This window comes from Mytilus californianus, unplaced genomic scaffold (assembly GCF_021869535.1).
Source record: "Mytilus californianus isolate M0D057914Y unplaced genomic scaffold, xbMytCali1.0.p SCAF_17, whole genome shotgun sequence".
Classification (NCBI taxonomy): domain Eukaryota; kingdom Metazoa; phylum Mollusca; class Bivalvia; order Mytilida; family Mytilidae; genus Mytilus; species Mytilus californianus.
The window spans coordinates 8,797,340-8,822,961 of record NW_026262659.1 but is presented as its reverse complement, the minus strand read 5'-3'; the positions used below and the strand labels follow the sequence as shown (position 1 = coordinate 8,822,961).

Here is a 25,622-nt window from a genome sequence, read left to right as displayed (position 1 = left end):
TTTGTTGTAAATCATTTGTGTTTTAAGTTTGTTGTAAATCATTTGTGTTTTAAGTTTGTTGTAAATCATTTGTGTTTTAAGTTTGTTGTAAATCATTTGTGTTTTAAGTTTGTTGTAAATCATTTGTGTTTTAAGTTTGTTGTAAATCATTTGTGTTTTAAGTTTGTTGTAAATCATTTGTGTTTTAAGTTTGTTGTAAATCATTTGTGTTTTAAGTTTGTTGTAAATCATTTGTGTTTTAAGTTTGTTGTAAATCATTTGTGTTTTAAGTTTGTTGTAAATCATTTGTGTTTGTAGTTTGTTGTAAATCATTTGTGTTTTAAGTTTGTTGTAAATCATTTGTGTTTTAAGTTTGTTGTAAATCATTTGTGTTCTAAGTTTGTAGTAAATCATTTGTGTTTTAAGTTTGTTGTAAATCATTTGTGTTCTAAGTTTGTTGTAAATTATTTGTGTTTTTAAGTTTGTTGTATTGTGAGTGGGTCGGACTATTCGTGTTTTAAGTTTGTTGTATTGTGAGTGGGTCGGACTATTCGTTTTTTCGTTCGAATTGTTTTACATTTTGTCATGCCGGGCCTGTTATTGCTGATTATGCGGTATGGGGTTTTCGCATTGTTGAAGGTCGTACGGTGACGAATAGCTGTTTATATCTACGTCATTTGGTCTCTGGTGCATAGTAACTGTTGTCTTACTGGAAATATTCACATTTCTCCTAATTTTATAGTGCAGAAACTTTGTTTGTATATTACATAATTATTGCAAGCTCGCCGTACTGTTTGCTTTATCCCAGTAAAAGCCATATTATAAAAATGAAAAAAAATATGACTATTCAGCAAAAAGTTCATAAATTATTATTAAATGATATCTTTTGATAAGGAACTTCCTTTTAAAACATTCTGTCCGTTTGTTACCTGTTATTGTTGATCGTCTCTTTTGGTGTGCTTGTTTGATGATGCATCAAATAAAATTCTGTATATATTGGTTTTAAATTACGTCGTGAATACTTTAACTTAATTTGTTAGTTGTAATTTGCACAAAACAAAACCAGATAATTATTTCCGTACAGGTAGATTTCTACTTCGGTAAAAATATTGACTGCAAACTAAACAGTTAGATTTGTTTTAAGCATTGTATGTACGACCCGATGTAGTTAGAATTATCATGATTTTCTTAAGGATGTTTGCTAGTCTTGTATTTTTACTTTTTGTCAGATATTCGGAATACTTTGGTTTTATCCATATGTTTTGCCATCAAAAATTGTGCCCGCTAACACCAATTTTTTTCATTATTAGTTCAGAAATCCGTTTTTGAAAATCATATAAAATCCTTGATATTTTTTCATAGTTTTTGAAGGAAAAAGAGTATCAATGTTAGCTGTATGAAAAATCTAGAGAGAATCGTTCCCCGCCAAATTTGCAATGCCTTATATCTCAAAACCATGGACGCGGACCTTTAATTTTTTAGCATTTTAATTTCCTTTATTTATATACTTATAATTTATAACAGTCTATAAATTAATTAATTTATGTATCATTGTCATTTTGCTTAGAATCTTCTGTTACCTATTATGACATCGGACTCAGACTTCTTTTAAACTGAGTTTTACAGTGCGTATTGCTGTGTGTTTGTTTATTCTACCATGGCTATATGTTTCGGAGTTTAGTGTGACGTCCATTTTCACTGAACTAGTACAAATTTTTGTTTAGGGGCCAGCTGAAGCCCGCCTCCGAATGCGGGATTTTCTCGCTGTGTTGAAGATCCGTTGGTGGCCTTGGACTGCTCTTTGGTCGGGTTGTTGTCTCTTTGACACATTCCCCATTTCCGTTCTCAGTTTTATTTTTAAAGCTTGTAATTTTGAAACACAGGGGCGAATAGCCCTTAACGTTCCTTAACCGAAAGTCATATAACTAATATAATCATTATCATTTAATTTGAATTTAGTGAATATGCCTGTACAATACATACAAGTATATTGTCATTGGTTGTCAAGGAGAATTCAAGTTCAATAACACGAAAAAAACAGGACAGGATAGACTAATTATTTCCAGAAAATAAAAAAAATAAAAAAATACCAATAGATGACATACAAATGTAGATTTTGTAAAAGATGTATTATCATAATTCTGGCGTGCAGTGCTGTTGGCAAATATGAAACGAGGGATGTCAGACAATTCAACACATCAGTTGTTTCAGCAAGATGTCTTATTTTTGTAGTTCATTACAATGAATAAAATAACACTTAATGACTGGTTATGAGGGTAATAGCAAGTTTGTTGTCCCTTTGAAACTAACTATTGCCCTCGGCTTCGCCTCGAGCAATAGTTGGTATCTCAGGGACAACAAACTTGCTATTACCCTCATAACCAGTCAATAGGTGTATACTTTTCCATTGGCGTTAATTCGATATTGTTTTAAAGAAAAGGAAATGATTTATAGAATTTTTATCAAGTCCAATTTAGCATAGTAACGTTTACAATCAAAAGGAAGAACATCTATACCATGACAACAAAAGCTGCTGTACGGGTGATAACACAATATATGATTTAAAAGTAAATACAATTTACAAGGAAGAGGGAAATGTTTCATACGTAATTTTTAGACCAAGATCAGAAAATACATGCACTTCTTCTGAATTATCAAAATACTTACTTGACATGCAGTTGTTCCCCATGAAAACACACAGAGACTTCCATAATATACATAAGTACCCCACGTGTTTCTACAGACATCTATTGGTATGACATTAACATCTCCTTCCTGTAACGTGACAGTCTGTCTTGCTCCTGATAAATTAATATGTTATCAAATCATAAGCAAGTTATTCTTGAAAACTTAAATTAATGTTAATACAAGAATATAGGCAAACATTTTAAAAGTACACACACATGTGTACAGTTGTCTTAACTAATCAACAATTGACCAAAGGACAAAGATGTGAACAATTACACACAGGTTACAGTACAGCTGTAACCAATGGAGGTGCTCCTACTAAAGGAGGAAGATACAGAACATACATACGTACATACATACATACATACAGCCTTCAACAGTTAGCAAAGCAATTATAGCGTACAATTTAAGCTACTTCGCTATTTAAATTAGAACAGGATAACAAATGTGAAATTATTCAAAAGTGAAACCAAAGTTTTGATTTAAGCTTATTTTAAATTAAACCAAAAACAGCTGAATGTATGATAAATACAAAATAACGGAAACCTTTGTGCTACAGGCTCCAGGCTTTTGACAGGCACATACAGAATTTTGCGGGGCTAAACATATTTTGAGAGCCCAAGCCTACCTCAGCATGGGGAGGAGATGTAACAGTACAACAATAAACAAAAATATAGTGGAAAACAATGGGAAAACATATTGACTCGTTAGGTTGGTGAAAAACACAAAACAAAAGGACACAAGAATACACATAGTTACTAATACATAGAAAGCTATTCAAAACCAAACTTATGAATAGACCTGTGATCGCAGGCAGAACTTACTTTTTTATTTTATGTTTTTTTTCCTGTTTTTCTATTGTTTATTGAATTTATCAATTTCTTATTTTTTATTTTTTTTTTTTTAATCAGCTGAAACATAAGACACGCGCATCTAAGCCAGATGGTCGTTTAAAATGCAATGAAAAATTTCTAATAGAGATGCAACGTGACTTTTGGTGACATCAGGTTGTTTGCCTGTTGTTTTTTTTTCTTTCCTTTTTCACCCATGGCGCTGTCAGTTTATTTTCGACTTAGGAGTTTGAATGTCCCTTTGGTATCCTTCGCCTCTATTTTATTTTCCTTGAATTCATCTGACGCTATGTTAATTTTTAATATTCTATTTCTTTTTAACACTTCACAGTATCAAAGATTCATATTTTGCTTTGGGATTCTAACAACAGTGTAGAGTATTTCTAAACATGTGACCAAATTATAAATGTTGGAGAATTATTAAAAACGGCAAATATAGACTAATATTATGATAACATTTCGGAATGATCAGCACAAAGAGAGTTCTTCTTGATAACCTAAATTCCTATAGAAGTTGAGATATTCACTGTTTTCAGATGCAAATTATTTATTTATGCTACAAATGTTCCTTCATTTAGATTTTCCAGAAACTTGTCAATTTGAAGTGTTCTTTCATAATTGGCGTCAGCAGGAATATATTACGCTAAATATCATAATATAGAATTGTTTCCAAATTTTTGTTTGCCTGTAACATTGAGAATACAATACATTCCTAAGAAATTTAAACAGAATAATCATCCTGTGTTGCCATCACTGAAAAACATGCAAAGCATTAGATTATGAATCAATGAAAAATGAAACATAAGTTAATAGTCTTACTTGTAGTTCTTCCCCATCCGATGATCTTACATATCTGTCCATCAAACCCTACACACGAGTTTGGCAGATTAATCGTCCGCACATATCCATTCAGTACTGCCGGCTGTGCTAGCTCTATTACTGATAGGTCGTAAGGTAGGTAGAAAAGATGCTCAGGTGCTTGTAGGTTGTAGAACGGATTCTGTAGAAATACTATCTTTATAAATTTATTTAAAGTTTTCATATAAGATATTTAGCGCGAACATGCATACTTATGCATAATTAGGACCCCGCCGAATGGCGGGTCGCCCTATAGTGATCAGTTTGTCTGTCCGTCCGTCTGTCCGTCCGTCCGTAATAAATTATGTCCGCTCTATATCTAGAGAACCGTTATGATTTCATACTTTATACTTGACATGTATATTAACCAACACCAGAGGGTGTGTCATAATGTTTGTACAACTTCCTAGGTCAAAGTTCAAGGTCAAAAATTTTGGTTTCAGTTGACAACCCCGTGTCCTATGATAAAGATCGTGTCCGCTCTATATCTTGAGAACCGTTATGATTTCAAAGTTTATGCTTGACATGTGTATTAACCAACACCAAAGGGTGTGTCATAATGTATGTACAACTTCCTAGGACAAAGGTCAAAGTCAAAAACTTTGGTTTCAGATGAAAACCCCATGTCCTATGGTAAAGATACAATTTTTTTACCACATGTTTTTCACAGCGGGGCCCACAGAGATGGCTACCATCTCAATGATGTCTAGTTGTTACTTTAATCATCTGGTCTGTGTACATATATACTGATTGTATATATGTAGGACTTTGAAGTTCGATGGGGACGCTGACGTGTGATGGTCTGCCGTTTTAACTTATACAATGAACGTAGTTTTTGAGATGTAAATCCGAAATAGGACCATGCCAGAGCGACTATAAAGGATAGATCTCGTGTCCTGACCAAGAATTTCATATTTCCTCCAGTTGCAGTAAAACATTACGATGATCTATCTATTTCCGTGCTCCCATTTACATCAACCGGATGCATTTGTTGTTTATCATGTATCGTTGTGACTTAGCAAGTAGTATTTGATATTTAATAGCTTCTTCGTTTTTCATCGTTTAAGATTAGTGCTGGTTTTCAATGGACATTAACTTTTGCATGTAGCGTCTGTAGTTGTCAGTTTCTAAACGCTTTTATGTACATTGGATTTTTTTTGTCCTAGCCTATTTACAAAGTAACAAAAACATATCAGTTATGATAAGAAATGTAATGACTATTTATTATGATACTCTAGGTGAATATCCTAACAAACAAATCGGCTTTTACGTCGACATAAGAACATGAAAAACATTGAAAATATAGTTTTTGTAATCCATCTCCAGACTTTAGCGTTGCCACCAACTCACTTTTGCGTGGCAATCAACAAGATGACGTCAAAATGCCACCGTCGCACTTCAGCATGACCATCGCAATTTGGAGTACCATCGCGGTTCAGAGTCCTACATATATATATTACTGATTCACTTTTCGGATTTTGTTTTTAGAATAAAATTTTGAATTATTCAAAACACGTTTGTTTTGTTACCCCTTGACAAAGACAGTTCTACAGTCAGTCTATGTTTTGCATTGTACAATGTCTTGTTTTATCAGACGATTTCAGACGTTTTTTTGTACTAAATCCATTGGATTTAAACTGTTTTATATTTGTTTTAGATACATGAATTTCTTATTAGTTGCTATTGTCTTTGCAGTAACTGTTAATACTCTTTGATCTTCTTTGTACATGCTATGCATATGATATATTCACTGTGCCTACTACGCATACTATATATAATATGTAACATACTACGCATATGATTTCTCCTCTGTGCTTACTATGCATATGATCTCTCTTCAGTATATACTACGCATATTATCTATTGTCAGTACTTACAACGCATTTAATCTTTTCCCCTGTACATACTACGCATATGATGTATTCTCTACACATACTACGCATATGATCTATTCTGTGTACTTACTACGCACACATATGATCTATTGCCTGTACTCACTACGCATATGATATATTCTCTGTACTTACTACGCATATGATCTCTCCTCTATACCTACTACGCATATGATCTATTCTCTGTACATTCTACGCATATGACATATTCTCTAATCTTACTACGCATATGATATATTCTTTGTACTTACCATGCATATGATCTATTCTCTGTACATTCTACGCATATGACATATTCTCTAATCTTACTACGCATATGATATATTCTTTGTACATACTACGCATATGATCTATTCGCTGTACTTGCTACGCATATGAATATTCTCTGTCCTTACTATGCATGTGATATATTGCCTGTACTCACTAAGCATGTGATCTTATATCTGTACATACTACGCATATGATCTATTGTCTGTACTTACTACGCATATGATCTATTGTCTGTACTTACTACGCATATGATCTATTGTCTGTACTTACTACGCTTATGATATATTGTCTGTACTTTCTATGTATATGATATATTGTCTGTACATACTAAGCATGTGATATATTGTCTGTACTTTCTATGTATATGATCTCTCCTCTGTAATTACTACGCATATGATATATTGTCTGTACATACTATGCATATGATATATTGTCTGTACTTTCTATGTATATGATCTCTCCTCTGTAATTACTACGCATTTGATATATTGTCTGTACTTTCTATGTATATGATCTCTCCTCTGTAATTACTACGCATTTGATCTATTGGCTGTACTGACATTATGAATTACTGATACATTGATGATTTGTTCTGTGTTCCGAAAGTAATTATTACTAAAACGTTATTTGATATATTCTGTGTACTAACATTATGTATGACTGAAACATTAATGGTCTGCTCTGTGTTATCATTTACACCAATTATATGTTCTCCCAGTACCACACGGAAATCACCAGATCTGAAATCATTGTTACGAAGAAATTTGGTAATTACGTGTTTTACAACGTTTGAACTAGAAACTAACAGTAAATTGTTAATAAAGTTAAATAAATGATGAAAAGCGCACACCCCACTAATGATCAACATGACCCTTTAACGTCGACATAAGCAGTTTGCTTCAAAATTCATCTGTAATTGCTACATATATCTTTGAAAAAACAGATGTTTGGATAATCAATAAATGCTTGAATACTGTAATTATTCATTCAAATTTTACAATATTTTGCCAGAAAATGTTTTAAAGATTAAATGGAGAGGACAGTTTATACGACTATGATGGTATCTAAAGATCTAAAACCGCGCAAATTTCTCTAGTGAGTTCAGACTCATGCATATCGTAATGGTCATTTAATTTTTCATGATGGTGAACGTAAAACTTTGTAGTATCGATTTCAGTCGTTCTTCCTTTAATATTAATCAGTAGGACCAGTTTTTGTGTAAGGAGCACAGCTGTTTAGTCCGTATAGTGTGCACCTGCACGAGCGTTACGTACTAATTGAGATGTAGTAACCTCATACAATTTGGAAGAGGGTATGATACTGCTGAGAAATGGGAAGTTGACAATTGGAAAGTCAAAATCATCATGTTTGTCATAGATTCAGTTTGAAGTCGTCCATCTGTGTTAATATCGAGGAAAAGATCAGGATATAAAGCAGACCTTCTAGTTTCGACAGGATCTTTTACCTGAATATATTATATGCAGTGATTGCATCCTCACCTTTCATTTACAAACGAAGTGTGGAGGTTTTTGAAAATGACCCTAAGGGCAAGTTCTATAAAAAAAAAGAATGTAGTTCTTATATTCAAATATTTTTTTTTCTTTTTTAATTTATTTCCTTAAAGGTTTGTCTTGTAATAATATAATTATCAAATGAAGAGTTAAAAGAGTACGTTGCATAGTCCAAAGCAATGGTTTATGGGCGAGGTCAAGTTTAAACAAGTTCCCGAGGAGTTCGTTTCAGATTTCATATTTAAGGATATTGCACAGGATTGTCAAGTGTTTTAAAATTAAAAACAAAGAAGAAAGCGAACGAGGCATGATATATCAAATGAATGATCTCCGGGTAGACATTTTAAATTTATATTTTCTGACCTTTTCGAAAGAAACGGTGGTGTAAAATTTTTACAAATATACAATATAAAAATGAGGAGATGAGGTATGGTTACCAATGAGACAACTATACACCAAAGTTCAATCAAGTGAATGTGAGCAGTTATAGGCAACCGTACGGCCTTCCACAATGAGAAAAACCCATACCGTATAGTCGGCTATAAAAGGCCCCGACATGAAAAATATGAAACAATTCAATTGAGAAAACCAACGGCCTAATTTATAACAAAACAATTAACGAAAAACAAATATGACAGACGTGAACCAACGACAACCACTGAACTACTGACTCCTGACTTGAGACAGGCACATAAAGAATGTGGCGGGGTTAAACATGTTAATGAGCGCTCAACCCTCCCCTAACCTGGGACAGTGGTGTAACAGCACAATATAAGAACAAAATATAAAAATCAGTAGAAAAAGGCTTAACTCATCAGATCGATACAAAGCAGAAAAACTTCAACATAAACACAGACCGGACGTGGCAGGGTATTTATCCATCCCTCATCCCTAACATCAAAAAGGACACTAAGTACAGATCTGAGAGTACTCGCAGTTACTGACAGCTAGTTCAAAGCCAATAACAACTAATAAAAAAAATGTATCTAAGACTAAAATATAAGTTTTGGTTATGAAATGCTACGATGTACATATTCATTTCGTTATAATCAATGTAGTACTAAGTACATGTATACACACGACACATATGTTTTGCTGCACAACCAACATACATTTGTGTTTAAGTAAATGATGCATTTTATTTGTAAATTTCTTGTTATTGTGCTTCAATGTTGATTGCTACTATCTGGGGCAAAATTGACCTAAGACGATTTGATTGCTTTTTTTACCCTTTTGGTTTTTCCGAACTTTGATGACGAGCGTACCTGAAGAAAGTTATTATAGAAACACGTATTGATCACACGGAAAACATTTCAACTGTTTAAGATGCACATATTTCTAACCATGAACTAAATAAATTGTTTACTTTAATCCCTCTGTACAATGGGCAGCAGTCAGAACCCATTTTTGACCTATAAGTACACCACCACAGAAATGATAACCGTCATGGTACTGAATGGAGGCAATAAAAGGCCACTGATGTGCCTGCGATGTCGATCCACCAATTATTCTAGAGCCTCGATTGGAATTTTTCCTGGCATTTTGCCTTGCCGGACGAGGACCATTTGCTGTCACTCCTGATAAAAAAATACACGTGAATCATTGTTCCACATTTGTGAAAATTTTCTTCCTTATTACATTATATATTTTTAGTGACTCATCAATCAGATAAAAAAACATGACACAATGTACATGCTGAAATCAAAATACAGCATACAGTAAGAATGCAGTAAACACAGATTGAGATTTAGACTGAAGCCCGCCTCCGGGAGCGGGATTTTCTCGTTGTGTTGAAGACCCCATGGTGGCTTTAGGCTGTTTTCTGCTCTTTGGTTGGGTTGTTGTCTCTTTGACACATTCCCCGTTTCCATTCACAGTTTTATTATTACAAGTATACGTACGGTGGCCTATTATTGTTTCTCACAACTTCAGTTTAAATCTGGTGGATAGTTGTCTCATTGGCAATCAATCATACCACTTCTCTTCATTATTATATAATGTTGGGACAAAACCAGCATAATCGTTTGCTTTAGTTGTCATGTATGTATACAATGAACTTCTGTTTTTCTGTATAGATTTGATTTAGCCATTGCACATGTCTTCATGTAATGATTGAAGTACAGCAACACATATTAAGTGTAGAACGACATAATTTCCTAACAGCAGTTAAGTACTTTGAGTTTGGTTTCAGTGACTGCAAACATTTTTAATAAGGTATCATTTTTTAACGTTTTTGGGGTTAATTGTTGCCTATTGTACCGTAATATAAGATTGAATGGTTTTTCCTGTTACAGTAGTGATTTATTGTATTTCCTGTTACAGTAGTGATTTAATGGGTTTTCCTGTTACAGTAGTGATTTATTGTATTTCCTGTTACAGTAGTGATTTATTGTATTTCCTGTTACAGTAGTGATTTATTGTATTTCCTGTTACAGAAGTGATTTATTGTATTTCCTGTTACAGTAGTGATTTATTGTATTTCCTGTTACAGTAGTGATTTATTGTATTTCCTGTTACAGTAGTGATTTATTGTATTTTCTTTAATGTACGTTTTGTTATTCTACTGATTATGATAAAAGTGGAGTTTTAGTTTAAGAAAGATCTAGGTTTACCCCGGAACATTATAATGTGTCTGAACATAATCAAGAATCTCGTCAGGAGTTGTATGTTATATTTGTATTTGAAGATTTGGGATTTAATGAAAGTTCTTTGATATCTTCTGTAAAAGTACTTTTTAGAGCTTGATTTATTGTATTGACACCTATTAATTATTGAAGACTGTATGCTGACCTCTAGATGTCGTATGGTTTTTTTTACGTTGGTTTGCTGTCTTATCGGTGTATATATCTTACATCTCCTGTTTCAATATACAGAAAAAATAACAATAAAAATGGCAAATTCAGACGCAGAACTATACTGCGATTATAACAAAGCTGAATACAAATATACGGTTAGCGACAACAACATGATTGATTGGTTTATTGGTTTATGTTTGCTTAACCTATGGCAATTATTTCATGCATATTCCGGACGAGAACAAATCAACAATCAATACGATAGTAAAGTTTTGCAACCTAGGGCAATTGGCATGAAGGTCGACAAAGACTGTCTCTGAAAAAGAGCTCCCTTACAGAACTGAAATGTTTGCAGCAGATCTGCTGCAAACAAAAAGCTTGCAGGAACCCTTTGAATAATGTTTGCAGATGTTTGCAGCTAGCTGCAAACCTCCTGCAAACTTTGCAGCTTTTTGCTGCAAGCTTGCGGCAAGTTTGCAGAAACAAATATGTTTGCAGTAAGATTGCAGGAAAAACTAGAATATAAGGGATATTCGCAGCTAGATTGCAGAAATATTTGACAATTCTTAATGTTTGCAAGAGCATTGCAAGAACTACATAAAATGACTGAGCATGCCTATTGGTAACTTCCTGGAAGATAAAGATTTGAAATTTGAAAATGTTGATGGTGTTTGAGTCATGTTAATATATATTAGTGTTCAGGGAGGCATTTTTGTTTGGAAATTAAAAGGTTAGTTTTCAAAGACATTATTTGTAAGTACAAATTATTCATAGAAGTGTAAACTTATGAAATTCGTCCCCTTCACAAATATCTGCATGCATGAAGGTTTGAAAAACATTTTCAAGTATGTAACCATGCAATATACAGTACTCTCTAATATATTTGGAGATTATAACTTATCAAATATTTTCTTGTAATAAGTCAAGTTGAATCTTGTGACTATTTTAAATTAAAAAGCTGTATACATGCACAAACTAAATTTCAAATAGACCCTTTTTTGAATTTTAGATATTCATGCATTCAATTCATTTCAGCACGTACTTAAACGACAAAAAAACCTTCAAATTATTTTTTAAAAAGTATAAACTTATGCTATGATAATTTTTCAAATGATAAAGTATTTGAATTATAGTATGTATGTATGTATGTAACATAACTTTTTCAGAATTGCTGTGTAATATAGATAATGTAATGTGTACACAACATGACATTGGTTGATTGTATAACATATATAGTTCTTGCAAGTTTGCAGCAAACACGCAGGAGAAAGATTAATTTGAATATAAATGATTGCCGCAGGTCTGCAGCAAACACGCAGGAGAAAGATTAATTTGCATAAAAATGTTTGCAGCAGGTCTGCAGCAAAAAATCATTTGCATATAAATGTTTGCAGCAGGTCTGCAGCAAACACCCATTTACATGGTAAATTGTTTGCGGCAGACCTGCAGCGTATTTGCAGCAAACATGCAGCAAATACAGACTCTGTGTTCGCTGCAAGTCTGCAGCAAGTTCGCTACAGACTTGCAGCAAATGTTTGCAGGAGGCTGATTTTTTCAGTAATGGAGAAGGCATATTAATTTTGCTGTACAATAGGCTATATACGATCACATCAGAGAGTTTTTGCAATGTTTCTTTAACACGCAGTAAGCATGGAACTCACTCTGAGTGAGGCATGGAATTTAACATCCCGATTTCGTCAGGACGCCCACAGCCGCAGCGAGTCCTAAAAAGGACGTCAGACGTTAGAACAAGCTCGGACTACCCTATGATGTGTATTAAACTGATCTTAATCAGATTGTTAACACGATAATTAACAACTTGACACTTTCGATTTTTGACTGTGCAGTGTGTATAACTATGGAAACATGTACAACGACATAGCAGCGCAGTCCATATAGAAAACATGGAAATTGCCGACCTAGAGTCTGTCTCGAAATCGTAATAGATCCATTTTCAAGTACATGATTCATTCGTTATTCGATTCCTCATTCGATTAATTTACTTAACGAATATGTAATTTTTATTCAAATACAAACCCCCTAAAGCTTTTATTCCATGGACCCTCAATTTTTCGGCAATATTCATGTATTTTCACTTTGAACAAGATATTGCAATCGCACGTTATTTCCTGACAGTACTTGTAATCATTGGTGCTAACAAATGTTAATAGGTTGACATAGATATAAGAAGATGTGGTATGAGTGCCAATGCGACAACTCTCCATCCAAGTCAAAATTTATAAAAGTAAACCATTATAGGTCAAAGTACGGTCTTCAACACGGAGCCTTGGCTCACACCGAACAGCAAGCTATAAAGGGCCCCAAAAAATTACCAGTGTAAAACCATTCAAACAGGAAAACCAACGGTCTAATCTATATAAAAAACGAGAAACGAGAAACACTTATGAACCACATCAACAAACGACAACTACTGAACATCAGATTCCTGACATGTCTATACTCAGTCAAAATGTCGCAATATGGAATAGGATACAATCGGTAAATGTACAGATCAGACGACATGTCTGGTTGCTAAAGATCTAAGACACTCTTGTGAGTTGATAAAATCTACTCCTTCGTGTTCCCCACCAGGAGTAAGAACTACTAAGGCTAAACAGTAAACATGAGTCATCATCTTACTGGAATTCTATATTCCTAACAACTAAGGATAAACACCATGCACAAGTCTTCATCTTACCGGAATTCTATATTCCTACCTGTTTCTCACCGAAAGTAATAACAACTAAGGCTAAACAGCAGACATAAGTCGTCATCTTACCGGAATTCTATGTTCCTACCTGTTTCTCACCTAAAGTAATAACAACTAAGGCTAAACAGCATACATAAGTCGTCATCTTACCGGAATTCTATATTCCTACCGGTTTCTCACCTAAAGTAATAACAACTAAGACTAAACAGCAGACATAAGTCGTCATCTTACCGCAATTCTATATTCCTACCGGTTTCTCACCTAAAGTAATAACAACAAAGGCTAAACAGCAGACATAAGTCGTCATCTTACCGCAATTCTATATTCCTACCTGTTTCTCACCTAACGTAATAACATCTAAGGCTGAACAGCAGACATATGTCGTCATCTCACCGGATTTCTATATTCCTACCTGTTTCTCGCCTAAAGTAATAACAACTAAGGCTAAACTGCAGGCATAAGTCGTCATCTTACCGGAGTTTTATATTCCTACCTGTTTCTCGACTAAAGTAATAACAACTAAGGCTAAACAGCAGACATAAGTCGTCATCTTACCGCAATTCTATATTCCTACCTGTTTCTCGCCTAAAGTAATAACAACTAAGGCTAAACAGCAGACTTAAGTCGTCATCTTACCGGAATTCTATATTCCTACCTGTTTCTCGCCTAAAGTAATAACAACTAAGGCTAAACAGCAGACATAAGTCGTCATCTTACCGGAATTCTATATTCCTACCTGTTTCTCACCTAAAGTAATAACAACTAAGGCTAAACAGCAGACATAAGTCGTCATCTTACCGGAATTCTATATTCCTACCTGTTTCTCACCTAAAGTAATAACAACTAAGGCTAAACAGCAGATATAAGTCGTCATCTTACCGGAATTCTATATTCCTACATGTTCCTTACCTAAAGTTATAACAACCAAGGCTAAACAGCATACATATGTCGTCATCTTACCGGAATTAAAACCACGGAAGCGATAACCATAATATACATGAAAGTCTGTCACGTTTGTAGTACTAAGATAACGTTAAGATCTGAACAAGAACAAGGTTATATATAATTGATCGTCGTGCTATTTATAACAATAACTTGTTGATTTGATTTATTCATTTATCAATGTTCATAAAAATTGCAATGTTCAAAGTACATACTGGCCCTGTTTATGTTTTCAGGATTGTATTTTTTTATGCATTCTTTTATTCCAAAATTTGAGTTATTGGTGTATCATCGGATGATTGTTTTCCTAAATACATTTGTACATGTACCTAAGTACTAAACAATACAACCGGCACCACATTACTATTTCTACCACATTGTCGGGTTTAGTACTGATGTATATGGCACTTAACATTAATATTGATTGTTATTGAATTTAAGTTTAATATGACTTGCAAAAGATCGCTTCATTCCTTAACATTACTTGTATTTCTACCCCGAAAACCAGTTTACATTGCCTGCTCACTTGACCTTTGAAAACAGTCCTATTAAATTCTCCTGGTAGTGTGCTTACCTTGATTGTAGGAGGTCACGTGTGTGATCCCCATGCTAGTCGCATCATTGTCTTTATAATATTAGTATTTGATGCTTCTCCGTAGAACTCGATGCAATCATAAACAAGAGCGAAGACAGATTGGCTCGGAATGAGAATAATGTGTCCGGGTAGAGTGAAATGTTTTCATTTGGACTGTTCCTTTGTGAACTAGCATGTTAAATACCGGTTCAACATTTCAGTCTTGTACAAAAAAGATTTCATATTTAAATGATATCTGTATATTGGCGTCCGGAAATGCATGTCACCTGAGATCTTCCTCGGTTTTTTGTGACAAAAATGTAGTCTTTAGTTGCTTACAAGCCAATATTTCGTTTCTGTTAAAACATTGATTAACGTTGAATTTCGACCTCAGCTGCCGAGACATTTTTGGTATTAGCCTTTGATAAAAATTTCAAACAATGTTTTACAAGAAATGTAGGCTTGTGGGCGCTTTCAGTTTAATTGCTCTCATAATTTATATTATCCAAAGAGTATAATTATTTAAAAATAATTTATCAGCGCTATTTTATTTTAACTCGTCCGAGATAACTAAATACAATTCTAACAATCGACATTTACACTAGTGGACCGCCTTGGTGGTCTAGTGTTAGCGTGCTCGCCAGGAGTGCGAAAGATCGTGGATTTGAATCTGACCGGGTCAATTCAAATACCTTGAAATTCGTAATCGTTGCTTCTCTGCAAGAAGTAAAGACTGGTCTGCTCGTAGTCTAAAAATAAAGTGTCCCGGCTGGGTGACTTCTTGTCAACCTTGTGACATAGCACGTTACACATTTGGCTCACCATGTCGGTCTAGTAATGCGTCAATACGTTATGGTCCAGGATATGCATTTGATTTGCCACTGGACGTTAAACAGCCGTCCATCCATCTTAACTAACGAGTTGATTCCAAATTCTTCGATTCATAAAAAGTCGCTTTTTCAGTATATATTTAAAACATAATTAAATAACCTAAAAGAATAAGACCAACAAAGGCCTTTCTATCAAAATTTATTATAAAAACATTCTTTTATAAATTCTTGGAAGTTTTAAATATTAACAAGCAACAAATTCAAATTACCAGCATACTTAGTTGGAAGTTTAATTTAACATTACCAGTGTTTTAAATAGAGAAAATCTGACATGGGCAGAAATGTTCAGAATGTTGAGATCTACCAGTTATCCATATAAGTTAAAACTGTCATGCGACTTCTTATAGGAGTTATAATTGCTCTTAAATGACAAGTTTTACCATTATTTATTTTTAATTTTTACTATTATCTTGAAAACTATAATAGATAGAGAGATACTCTATATCGCAAAAATGATCAGCAATACAAATTCTACATTCTAGTGGATGAAATCGTTAGTCAACTCCTTATTAAAGTTATTGACCTTTGATGACGAATTTTTACCATTTTTTTTGCGTTTTGCCTTATATCTTAAAAATTATGATAGATCGATTAAATGCTGAAAGAATTCGACATTGATTAAAAAAAAATGGCGGATTGCAGTGCTCTAAATTTGAAGAAAACGTTCGAAATAGTTCATATTCGTTGAGAAATAAGTCGATAATACAGTTTCAATGGAAACTTAAAGGAGTGGAAGACGAGAAATTATTCTCAAATTCATCTTTTTTTGCGCGATCTCGGTTGCAAACGGTTTCCAATTCTCATTTTGACCTCGTTACTAAACACATATACTTTCCGTCATGATTATATATTTGGTTGTTAAAACATGAAAATGACCGTTGTTAAAAGTTAAAAAGACGATTCCGTGTGAAAATTAGGTAACCGCTGACCGCGTTAGACAGGTGACCGCTGAAACGAGTAAAATTATATAGATATAACGTTTGGGAGGGTCTAAAAGTGACCGTTAGATGCAGGTGATCGCTGAAACGAGGTGAACGTTAAGGCAGGTTTGACTGTAGTTCGTAGACTGTCACTCTTTATAGGAGTGATTGCCCATAAACGAGGATTGTTTTACCCTATATTGTGTTTTGAGCAAAAACTAGAGAAGATAGAGAGAACTAGACAGTCTAAATGATCAGCAATCCAAAGCCAGGAACATAAGCAATTTGTAAAAGTGTAAAACTCATTTATTGATGTAGACGAAAGTTAAAATGTCACAATTGAGTTGTGAAATTGAGACAGTATAACGATAGTCTTAATCAAAATGATTTTTTTTTGTGAAGTGATATTTTTCCTTGTAAACGCACATATCCGATTATTTTCTTATTTTCAACTTCAAATTTCGCTTCTTTAGGTGAACGTTATTCAAACACATATACACCGTCCGATGTCCTATATTTTCAAATATATGATCTCGAAACCTTTTCAGCCAATTAGTCCTAAAATATTCCTTGGTAACAGATCTTTTATTATTAATGTCTATGAACTTCATTTATAAGACATTGATATTGTATCGTTTATGAATTTAAGGCGTCAGCAAAATCATCCCAGAATATACCTCTATCGTCTTCGTTCTCGGGATATTCTATATAAGTATCCTCTTTTAATATGTACATTATTTCTGAGGGGATATTCTTTGCATGCAATCGACCTAATCTGAGCATAATTATCATGTTCTGATCGTGCCTTGCGACTGTCCTTTCTATCAAAGCAATATTAAATTCATACATGCACCATTCGGATTGAAGAAAATCATCCGAGAGTACGCATACAACTTTTCTGCTGTTGTGAATAGCATTTGTGATATTTTCTGCTATTCCACATCCTGCTATAAAATCTCTGTGATGAATACATAACCGGAAATTTCTTTGCTTCTCCAGGTAGTCCACCATCTCATCTTTAGGGAAGTGTCGATCGCTGTCCGCGTATGATACAAATGCGTCAAATTGATAGTGATCCTCGGTTTCAAGACGATGATATCCGTACGCTCCTTTCATAACATAATACCAATAACGAATTTTCCAACGAAAACGGTAAATCAACAATGAACAAATTACAACTATAAAGGTTACGATCAGAACCACGGATAGCACTATTAGTCCGACGTAGGATGAACAATCTTTCTTTAAAATGTTATTTACGTCCGTTATAGGATAATTTCTTCCTTTATAACTGCATCTGTATTTGCCAAAAGACATGAAATGTGACTTGTATGTTGTTATCCATTGGCAAAATTCTGCAGAATCACATGAACACTGCAAAGGATTGTTCAACAAATTAATTGTTATATTGGTAGAGAACGACTTTTCCAATAAACCCATTCCAGATTGAGACAAGTATAAGATTTCATTCCAGCTAAGGTCAATTAGTTCAAGGTCATTGATATGTTCGACCGAGACGTTCCAGTCTACAAATAAATTATGATCTAAGTACACATATTTGAGGCTGGTAGATTTCTTGAAGAAATCTCGAAACAAAACGGAAAGTCTATTTGATGACATATTTAATGAAACTAAATTTGTTTGGTTTTCTAATATAGAGATTGAATCGTATTTCTGAAATATATACGAGTTGCCGAGAGCATTGTTATCAAGCAATAATACTTTAAGTTTTGGTAGAGCTCCAAAAACATAGGGTGTTATTTCACACGCGCGGTTTCCTGAAAGATCTAAATACTCCAGATTTGTCAAGTTGCACATCGGTCCATTGAATGAATATAACTGATTATTTCGAAGGATTAATTTTCTTATCGATTTATTTGCAAAAAATATAGGAACAATAGAATACCCTATCCTTGCATTTTCAAGAACAACTGTCTTTACATTTGGTGGTATCGCTGCAATAGTGTAATCAGAAAAAATATTGTTACATGACGTGATTGGTTTAATGTTTTTTGTCGTTATCTCCTGTTTAAGAGTTATTGATTTGACTTGTGAGTCAATAATCGTCTTATCCTGCAATCTGTAGCAAAGACATTCCATCGGTTTTAACGATTGCCAATGGTTGCAACGAATAGAATTGTGTGAATGCGACATTTGATGCTTGTTTTGAAAACTTGCGTCAAACGTTGTTAGACTATTTAAATTTAGCAACGTATGATAGTAGGCATATTCATCAACAACCCATCTGTTGTCCGTTACACTTAAAACTCTCAAGGAACTGGGTAAGTAGAATTTAGCTGTTAACTCGGCTTTATCCAAATTATTTCCATCGATGTATAGTTCCAATAGCTTTGTTTCATTTAACGGTTTAATATCACTCGTTAGCAACCAAGAACTTCCATCTCGTTCGCATGTAAGATATTGAGCCTTGAATATCTGAATAGATGTAAACGGAAGATCATAAGAAACATTGCGAAATCCACACAATCCGAGTCTACGATTATACGATATATCTAAAACTTCTAGATGCGAAAGATTTTTGAATGTTCCCTGCTCTATTACTAAGACAGCAAAATCTTCTATATTCCTCCATTCTGTTCTAGAAGAAAGGTCTAGAAATCTTATGAATGGTAAGTGTTGGAACATGTCTTTTTGTATTGTACCCCGAGCAGCAAGACCTGTTACTTTTAAACTAGTCAAGTTATGAAGAACAGAAAATTTGCTCCCAAATGATACGTTTTTAACACCGTCAATGTTCAAATTTGTCAGTGAACGTAGATCAATAAAAACTTCATCAGGGCAAAAGTAGCTTCTATTCTCATTTGAATTATTAGAAATATCTAATATTTGCAAGTCAAATAAATTCTTAAAAACTCCTGGAAAGTATGTATAGCTGTCTAAGGGAAACTCATTATTCGACAAATTAAGACTGATCAGGTCTCGTAATGATACAAATGGAGGTAACCCATCCTGACTGAAATTCGAAATTTTATTAGATGACAGATCTAGATATTTTAATCCTGCGGGTAGGATTTCATCGCTTGGTAAACTCGTTAAAACGTTAGAACTTAGATTGACAGATATTACGTTTTCCATAAACTTAGGCGACCTTAGTAATCCTAAATTTGAACAGTCAGCTAAAAGTCCATCTGTAAGTGGAATACATCTGCACTCATTGTTTGATGTACATTTAGATGAATACTGTAAAGTTGATTTAAGTGAAATCAGGAAAATAATAACCATGCTTGTTTTCATCTACAACGACAAAAACGGAATGAATAAACAAATATATATCATATTCTTCGATTAAAGCTCATTATCACACGCGATTGATTGATAAATCTATTATAACAATAAAAAATAACTGAAAAAACAATACCAAAAGCCAAAAACAAAACTAGTACGAAAAATTACCATACAAAACCTATTGCATCAATGTTTTTTTAGATGAACGGTCGAGTTCAAATTTATAGCATTATTGGACACTCGAATGCTTGTTTCGAACATTAAAACTGTCACCATACTTTCTTTAATTCTGAATATATTCAGTATTTGTATGCACTATTTTAATTTTATGGCTTTTTGTTTAATTTGGGAAAGGAATATTTCATACATTACGTTTAGACATTGTAGTCAATTAAAATATTGTATATAGACTCAGGGACAGTAATTGCATCCTTTTTATAGCAGACTTGTTCATGTATGAATTGTATGACCAAGCTCAGTTTAGATTCGTGTTAATCCTACACACGTTCATTTATGATATGTTTGCTCTAAATAATGTCTTTGCTTGCAAACGGAAATTTACTCATTGTGTGAACAGGTGACCCGGGAACAATAGAAAAGTAAATACTATTTTTGATGAAGGTAACGAAATCAAATATTTGTTTACATCCGTAACCACACTGATTTAAAGTTATTACGAACAACAATTGTTCATTTCTTAAAGTCGATCTGTTATTTATGTTTTTAGAAATATTTATACAAATAGATATTGTCTTGTTTTTTTTTTATTATAGAAAAACATGCGTTAGAAGTTTGTTTCATTGATAATTTGAAATGCTGTTATCTTTGCTGCATATTGATAAAATGAATTGAAAAGTCATGCTCACACACAATTGAAAGCTCTTTCAATACAACTATTTTCAGCTTATTGCAAATAATCTTTAGCATAATGAAAAAAATCCCGAAATGTGCCTATTTTCCACAACTAAGTTAATGATAAGTTGGAATTAGTTTACAAACTGGGTTGTCCTTTAAGAGAGTTTTACGCAATTTTAAAACTAGAACGTTTTGACTTTTGAATATACATGTGCGATCTTGATTTGTTGCAATATTGTTATATCGGTAAACCTTCGGCTTGAAATTTACATATAGTTACCATTTCAATCTTAAATTCAAAAGAATTAATACATAATGCATATCAATCGATTGTGCTGATATTTTTTTGAACCTCACTGAACTGGCTGCATACATATACCAAGGGTTGACACGTTCAAAAGACGTAGATAGCCAGTGGAAAAATAGCATGAGTTTGGCACGTGTGGAATTTATTTTCATGGTACCGTTTCACATCAATTTTCCACAAAAATCTTATTATCTGCCGTTTTAATCGTTTTGTACATTAATTCTATTTCTAATAAAAACAATTCCAATGTATTTTACAATTACGAAGTGTCTAGTGAACTTATAATCAGTAGCGGCCTCTCATTGAATGTCACGAAACATTGCAGAGTTCCCATTTTTCATTATATCCCGAAAAGGTCATTATTGGCACTAGATTTTCCGCTGTTACCCAAAGAGTTTGACATTAAAAACTTTACAAAAACACTTAAAAGTGTACTTTTCTAGATTTGATATTAAAGTTTCACACGAGATTATCTTTTAAAAAACAATACGACAAAAGACACGATTATAGTTCCCTGTTGTTTTATGGACGGTGATGTTCTATTTGCCCAATCTTACAGTATATTTATTTTAAACTCGTTCGCTGACTAAAACCACCATGAAAAACAAACGAAAAAAAACCCACCAAAAACCCAACAGTATGCAAATTACTACATCGAAATCTAACGACTGAGTAATAAGAACCTCACCAGGTTTGAACGGTAAATAAACTGGTGAATTATTAGGTCAAGGATTTCGTTACCACAAATTACTTAAAATGTTTACCTATCTTTATCATAAATACAAAGATTTGATTTGGAATTTTGACTATACCTGTAGTAACCTTATTACAAATGGATATCACATCCTGTTTTAACGGTTTTGTAATTTACAGAGCCGGAAATTCATCTGCGATCCACGTAAACTTATAATCGTGGGTTTAACCGTTTTTTTTTTAACTTACTTAATTTAATAGAAAATAAGGGTTGTTATTTCGCCTGTTGCATGATATATGTCCTCATCTTGTGTTATAATCAGACAGGCATGGGGCGAATTACATTGCAATGTAATGCATTATATTACAATTACTTTGACAAAACCGTGCATTAAATTACATTTACAATTACATGCATTTATCAAAGTAATGCATTATATTACAATTACTTTTGCAAATTAATGCATTGAATTACACATTACATTTGTAAATTTATTATCAAATGAAAAGAAAAATCAAACATTTCGAAAAACAACATGCAGTCACAAAAGATTCTAGCATATCCAGTAACTGTTCCATGTATTGAATTTAAGGTAAACGGACAGAAAGTCACAGGACAAAAAGTCACAAATTTGATAGGACAAAAAGTCAGGAATACTTTGTTGACAATTTTCTGAATATCTAAGAGAAATATCTTGAAATATTTTTTTTTATTACATTTATTCATATTACAGTTTAGGAAATTGTTCATTAGCCTTGATAAATAAAAATTTATTAAATTTTAATCATGCAAATGATATATTTCTTGGCACCATGGAGACCTTTAAGTACCAAGCCACTTTGACATTTTGTTTTCTTAACAATTATTTGATCATTATTGATATTTATTAAATAAATGTCAACTTTACTTTTATAAATATACATTTGTTTTTTTTTAATTTCTATCAAAATATTTACTGAGAATTTCTTTCCTAATTATTTAATAAACACAGAGCTTAATTTATGACTAAGTGTCAAAATGGTGAAAAGATTGATTGTAAAACGAACTAATTAGTGTTTTAAAACAATGTTCAATTATCTGTTATTTAATCAAGACATGGTATTCATTGATCTTTTGACAACAATGGAATACAGTAATGCTTTTCAAATATCAATTTTTTTTTATGCAGGAAAGGTATGAAAATGTATGAAATAAATTGAAAAAAAACAACTCAATCTGATATGCAGTGTTGTGTTATTCATTTAGAATTGTAATTTGGTCATTCTAGTCTTTATACCATTTTCTCAAGTTCTACCTGGGGAAAGGCTTAATCTTCAAATTCCCTCTAGTAATTTATGTAAATGGTGACAAATAAATATTAAATAGAAAATCAGTATTCAATTGATTATGTTCTTAGTTAAACAAGAAATCTTAAATTCTGCTTCTGTTAAATCTCCAACAATCTGTTAAAAATACATAGTATGTGAAAAAAGTAATGCCATGTAATGCAATGTAATGCATGAAATTACACAACTTTTTGCTAAAGTAATGCATTAAATTACAATTACATGTACATGTAATGCAAAAATTACTGCATTACACATTACATGCAATTACTTGGGAAAATGTAATGAATGCAATTACAAATTTGCATTACCCCTTGCCTGTAATCAGAAGGTCATTAATCAATCAATTTCTCGGTTTGAATGGCATTCCATTAAATGTGAGAGCAACTTTTATTTCACTCACTAAATACAAAATTAAACATATTTACCTTGTTTTGATTTAATCATTACTTACAAACGCAGTCTTCTATTAATGTATTGATGTATTTGAACGGATACATTTGGGCGATTATGAATAAGGAAGAATTTGGCATTCAATAGTATTATGTTTGACTGTTGTCCTAGTACAATATTTTCTTTTATATTCCTTGATATAAAAACTATTTGAAATTATCAGATGCACAATAGATCTACAATTTTCATATATTTTAAATAACGAGGGGCCGAGGGGGGAACCTTTGACATGAATATCAATGTAAAATATATGCTGCTATTGAAAATGTTTTGAACAACAAGTAATCAAGGAATTTGAAAAGCATGGAACATCGAATATCTTTATAATGTGTGGCAAATACGGCTAAGGCTATCTATGTCTAAGGTAGACAAATCGTAATTTCGAATAGATGGACATTTTATATAAACATAAAGTAAACTAAGGTATACACGATAATTGAAGTGCACACATAGATGCAACGGTGAAACCTTCGGGGACGAAATGTCCAACATAAGTGGCATCGACAAAATGGATTTTTAAAAGAGATATTAGTCCTATGATTTGGTACGCAAGACCTGCGTGTCGTCAATAAAAGACACATTAGTCGTGCGCGAATCAATACGTTTTTAAGGTAAATCAAATACGGGCTTGAAGAGCAATAAAAGTCTTGTCAACTGCGGCTTAGGCTATAAATGTATTGGAAACGTAACATTGAATGAATGAATATTATGTTGCAAAACTTGATAATTGTTCAATAAATTCATAATATTTAAAAGGCGCTTACATCACCAAAAATTTATGATAATTCTGAATTTCATCATTTTATCATACTTTAGTGATGTCATAACTAGAAAATTGATAATAAAAAAGTATTTTTAGTAGTAATGCAAAATTTGGTTTTACGTTCTTCTTTTAGCATTGTACAAATTGATCAAAGATACTTATGATTTAGTACACAAGACATGCGTTTCATCTACAAAAGATTCATCAGATGATTGAAATGAAAACAGTTTTGGAAAATACTGCATAGGCTATCCATGCCTATGAGTAGAAAATATTCTTATGGACTTAGATAAAAATAATGAATTAATTATATTTCATGGCAACACAAATGTGCTGACTACCTGGCTAATGATACCCACGGGGACGAAACGTCTACCAGAAGTGACATCGACTTTGTGTTTGTAAAAACTAATCAAAACTTCTAGTCTGATAATTTGGTACGCCCATCGCTTGACTGTTATATTTCCTAAAAGACAGATGAGACCATAAATATGAAAAAAAAACAAGCTAGTTTTTTGCTCCTTTTATGCACCAAACACATATACACCGAACAATGCCTTATTTTTACAAATATATGATCAAGAAGCCTTTTCTCCGATTATTTTTTATTTTCAACATCAAAATTTCGCTTCTTTAGGTGAACGTTATTCAAACACATATACACCGTACGATGTCCTATATTTTCAAATATATGATCTCGAAACCTTTTCAGCCAATTGGTCCTAAAATATTCCTAGGTAACATATCTTTTATTATTAATGTCTATGAACTTCATTTATAAGACATTGATATTGTATCTTTTATGAATTTAAGGCGTCAGCAAAATCCTCCAAGAATATACCTCTATCGTCCTCATCCCAGAATATACCTCTATCGTCTTCATCCCAGAATATACCTCTATCGTTTTCGTTCTCAGAATATACCTCTATCGTCTTCATCCCAGAATATACCTCTATCGTCATCATCCAAAAATATACCTCTATCGTCTTCATCCCAGAATATACCTCTATCGTCTTCATCTCAGAATATACCTCTATCGTCTTCGTTCTCGGGATATTCTATATAAGTATCCTCTTTTAATATGTACATTATTTCTGAG

At 33.0% G+C, this 25,622-nt stretch overlaps 2 protein-coding genes across 2 annotated transcripts in view; both read right to left on the bottom strand.

Moving 5' to 3' along the window:
• Positions 1 to 14,532, bottom strand: part of LOC127726463 (chymotrypsinogen B-like) — a 39,649-nt gene extending 25,117 nt beyond the window's left edge. The window contains exons 1-5 of the mRNA XM_052233841.1: positions 14,464 to 14,532; positions 9,416 to 9,626; positions 7,188 to 7,278; positions 4,338 to 4,518; positions 2,647 to 2,780 (exon numbers count right to left, since the gene is read on the bottom strand). Of these exons, the coding sequence (XP_052089801.1) occupies positions 2,647 to 2,780; positions 4,338 to 4,518; positions 7,188 to 7,278; positions 9,416 to 9,626; positions 14,464 to 14,509 (663 nt within the window). The 5' untranslated portion in view covers positions 14,510 to 14,532. The remainder of the gene's footprint in view (positions 1 to 2,646; positions 2,781 to 4,337; positions 4,519 to 7,187; positions 7,279 to 9,415; positions 9,627 to 14,463) is intronic.
• A 1,548-nt stretch (positions 14,533 to 16,080) lies between these two features.
• On the bottom strand, positions 16,081 to 23,836 carry LOC127726336 (toll-like receptor 4). The gene is made up of 2 exons (XM_052233691.1): positions 23,736 to 23,836; positions 16,081 to 20,135 (listed from the first exon to the last, which is right to left on the bottom strand). Exon 2 carries the CDS (start codon positions 20,133 to 20,135, stop codon positions 17,517 to 17,519), a length of 2,619 nt encoding a protein of 872 aa, XP_052089651.1. The 5' UTR covers positions 23,736 to 23,836; the 3' UTR covers positions 16,081 to 17,516.
• Between the last annotated feature and the right edge of the window lie 1,786 nt (positions 23,837 to 25,622).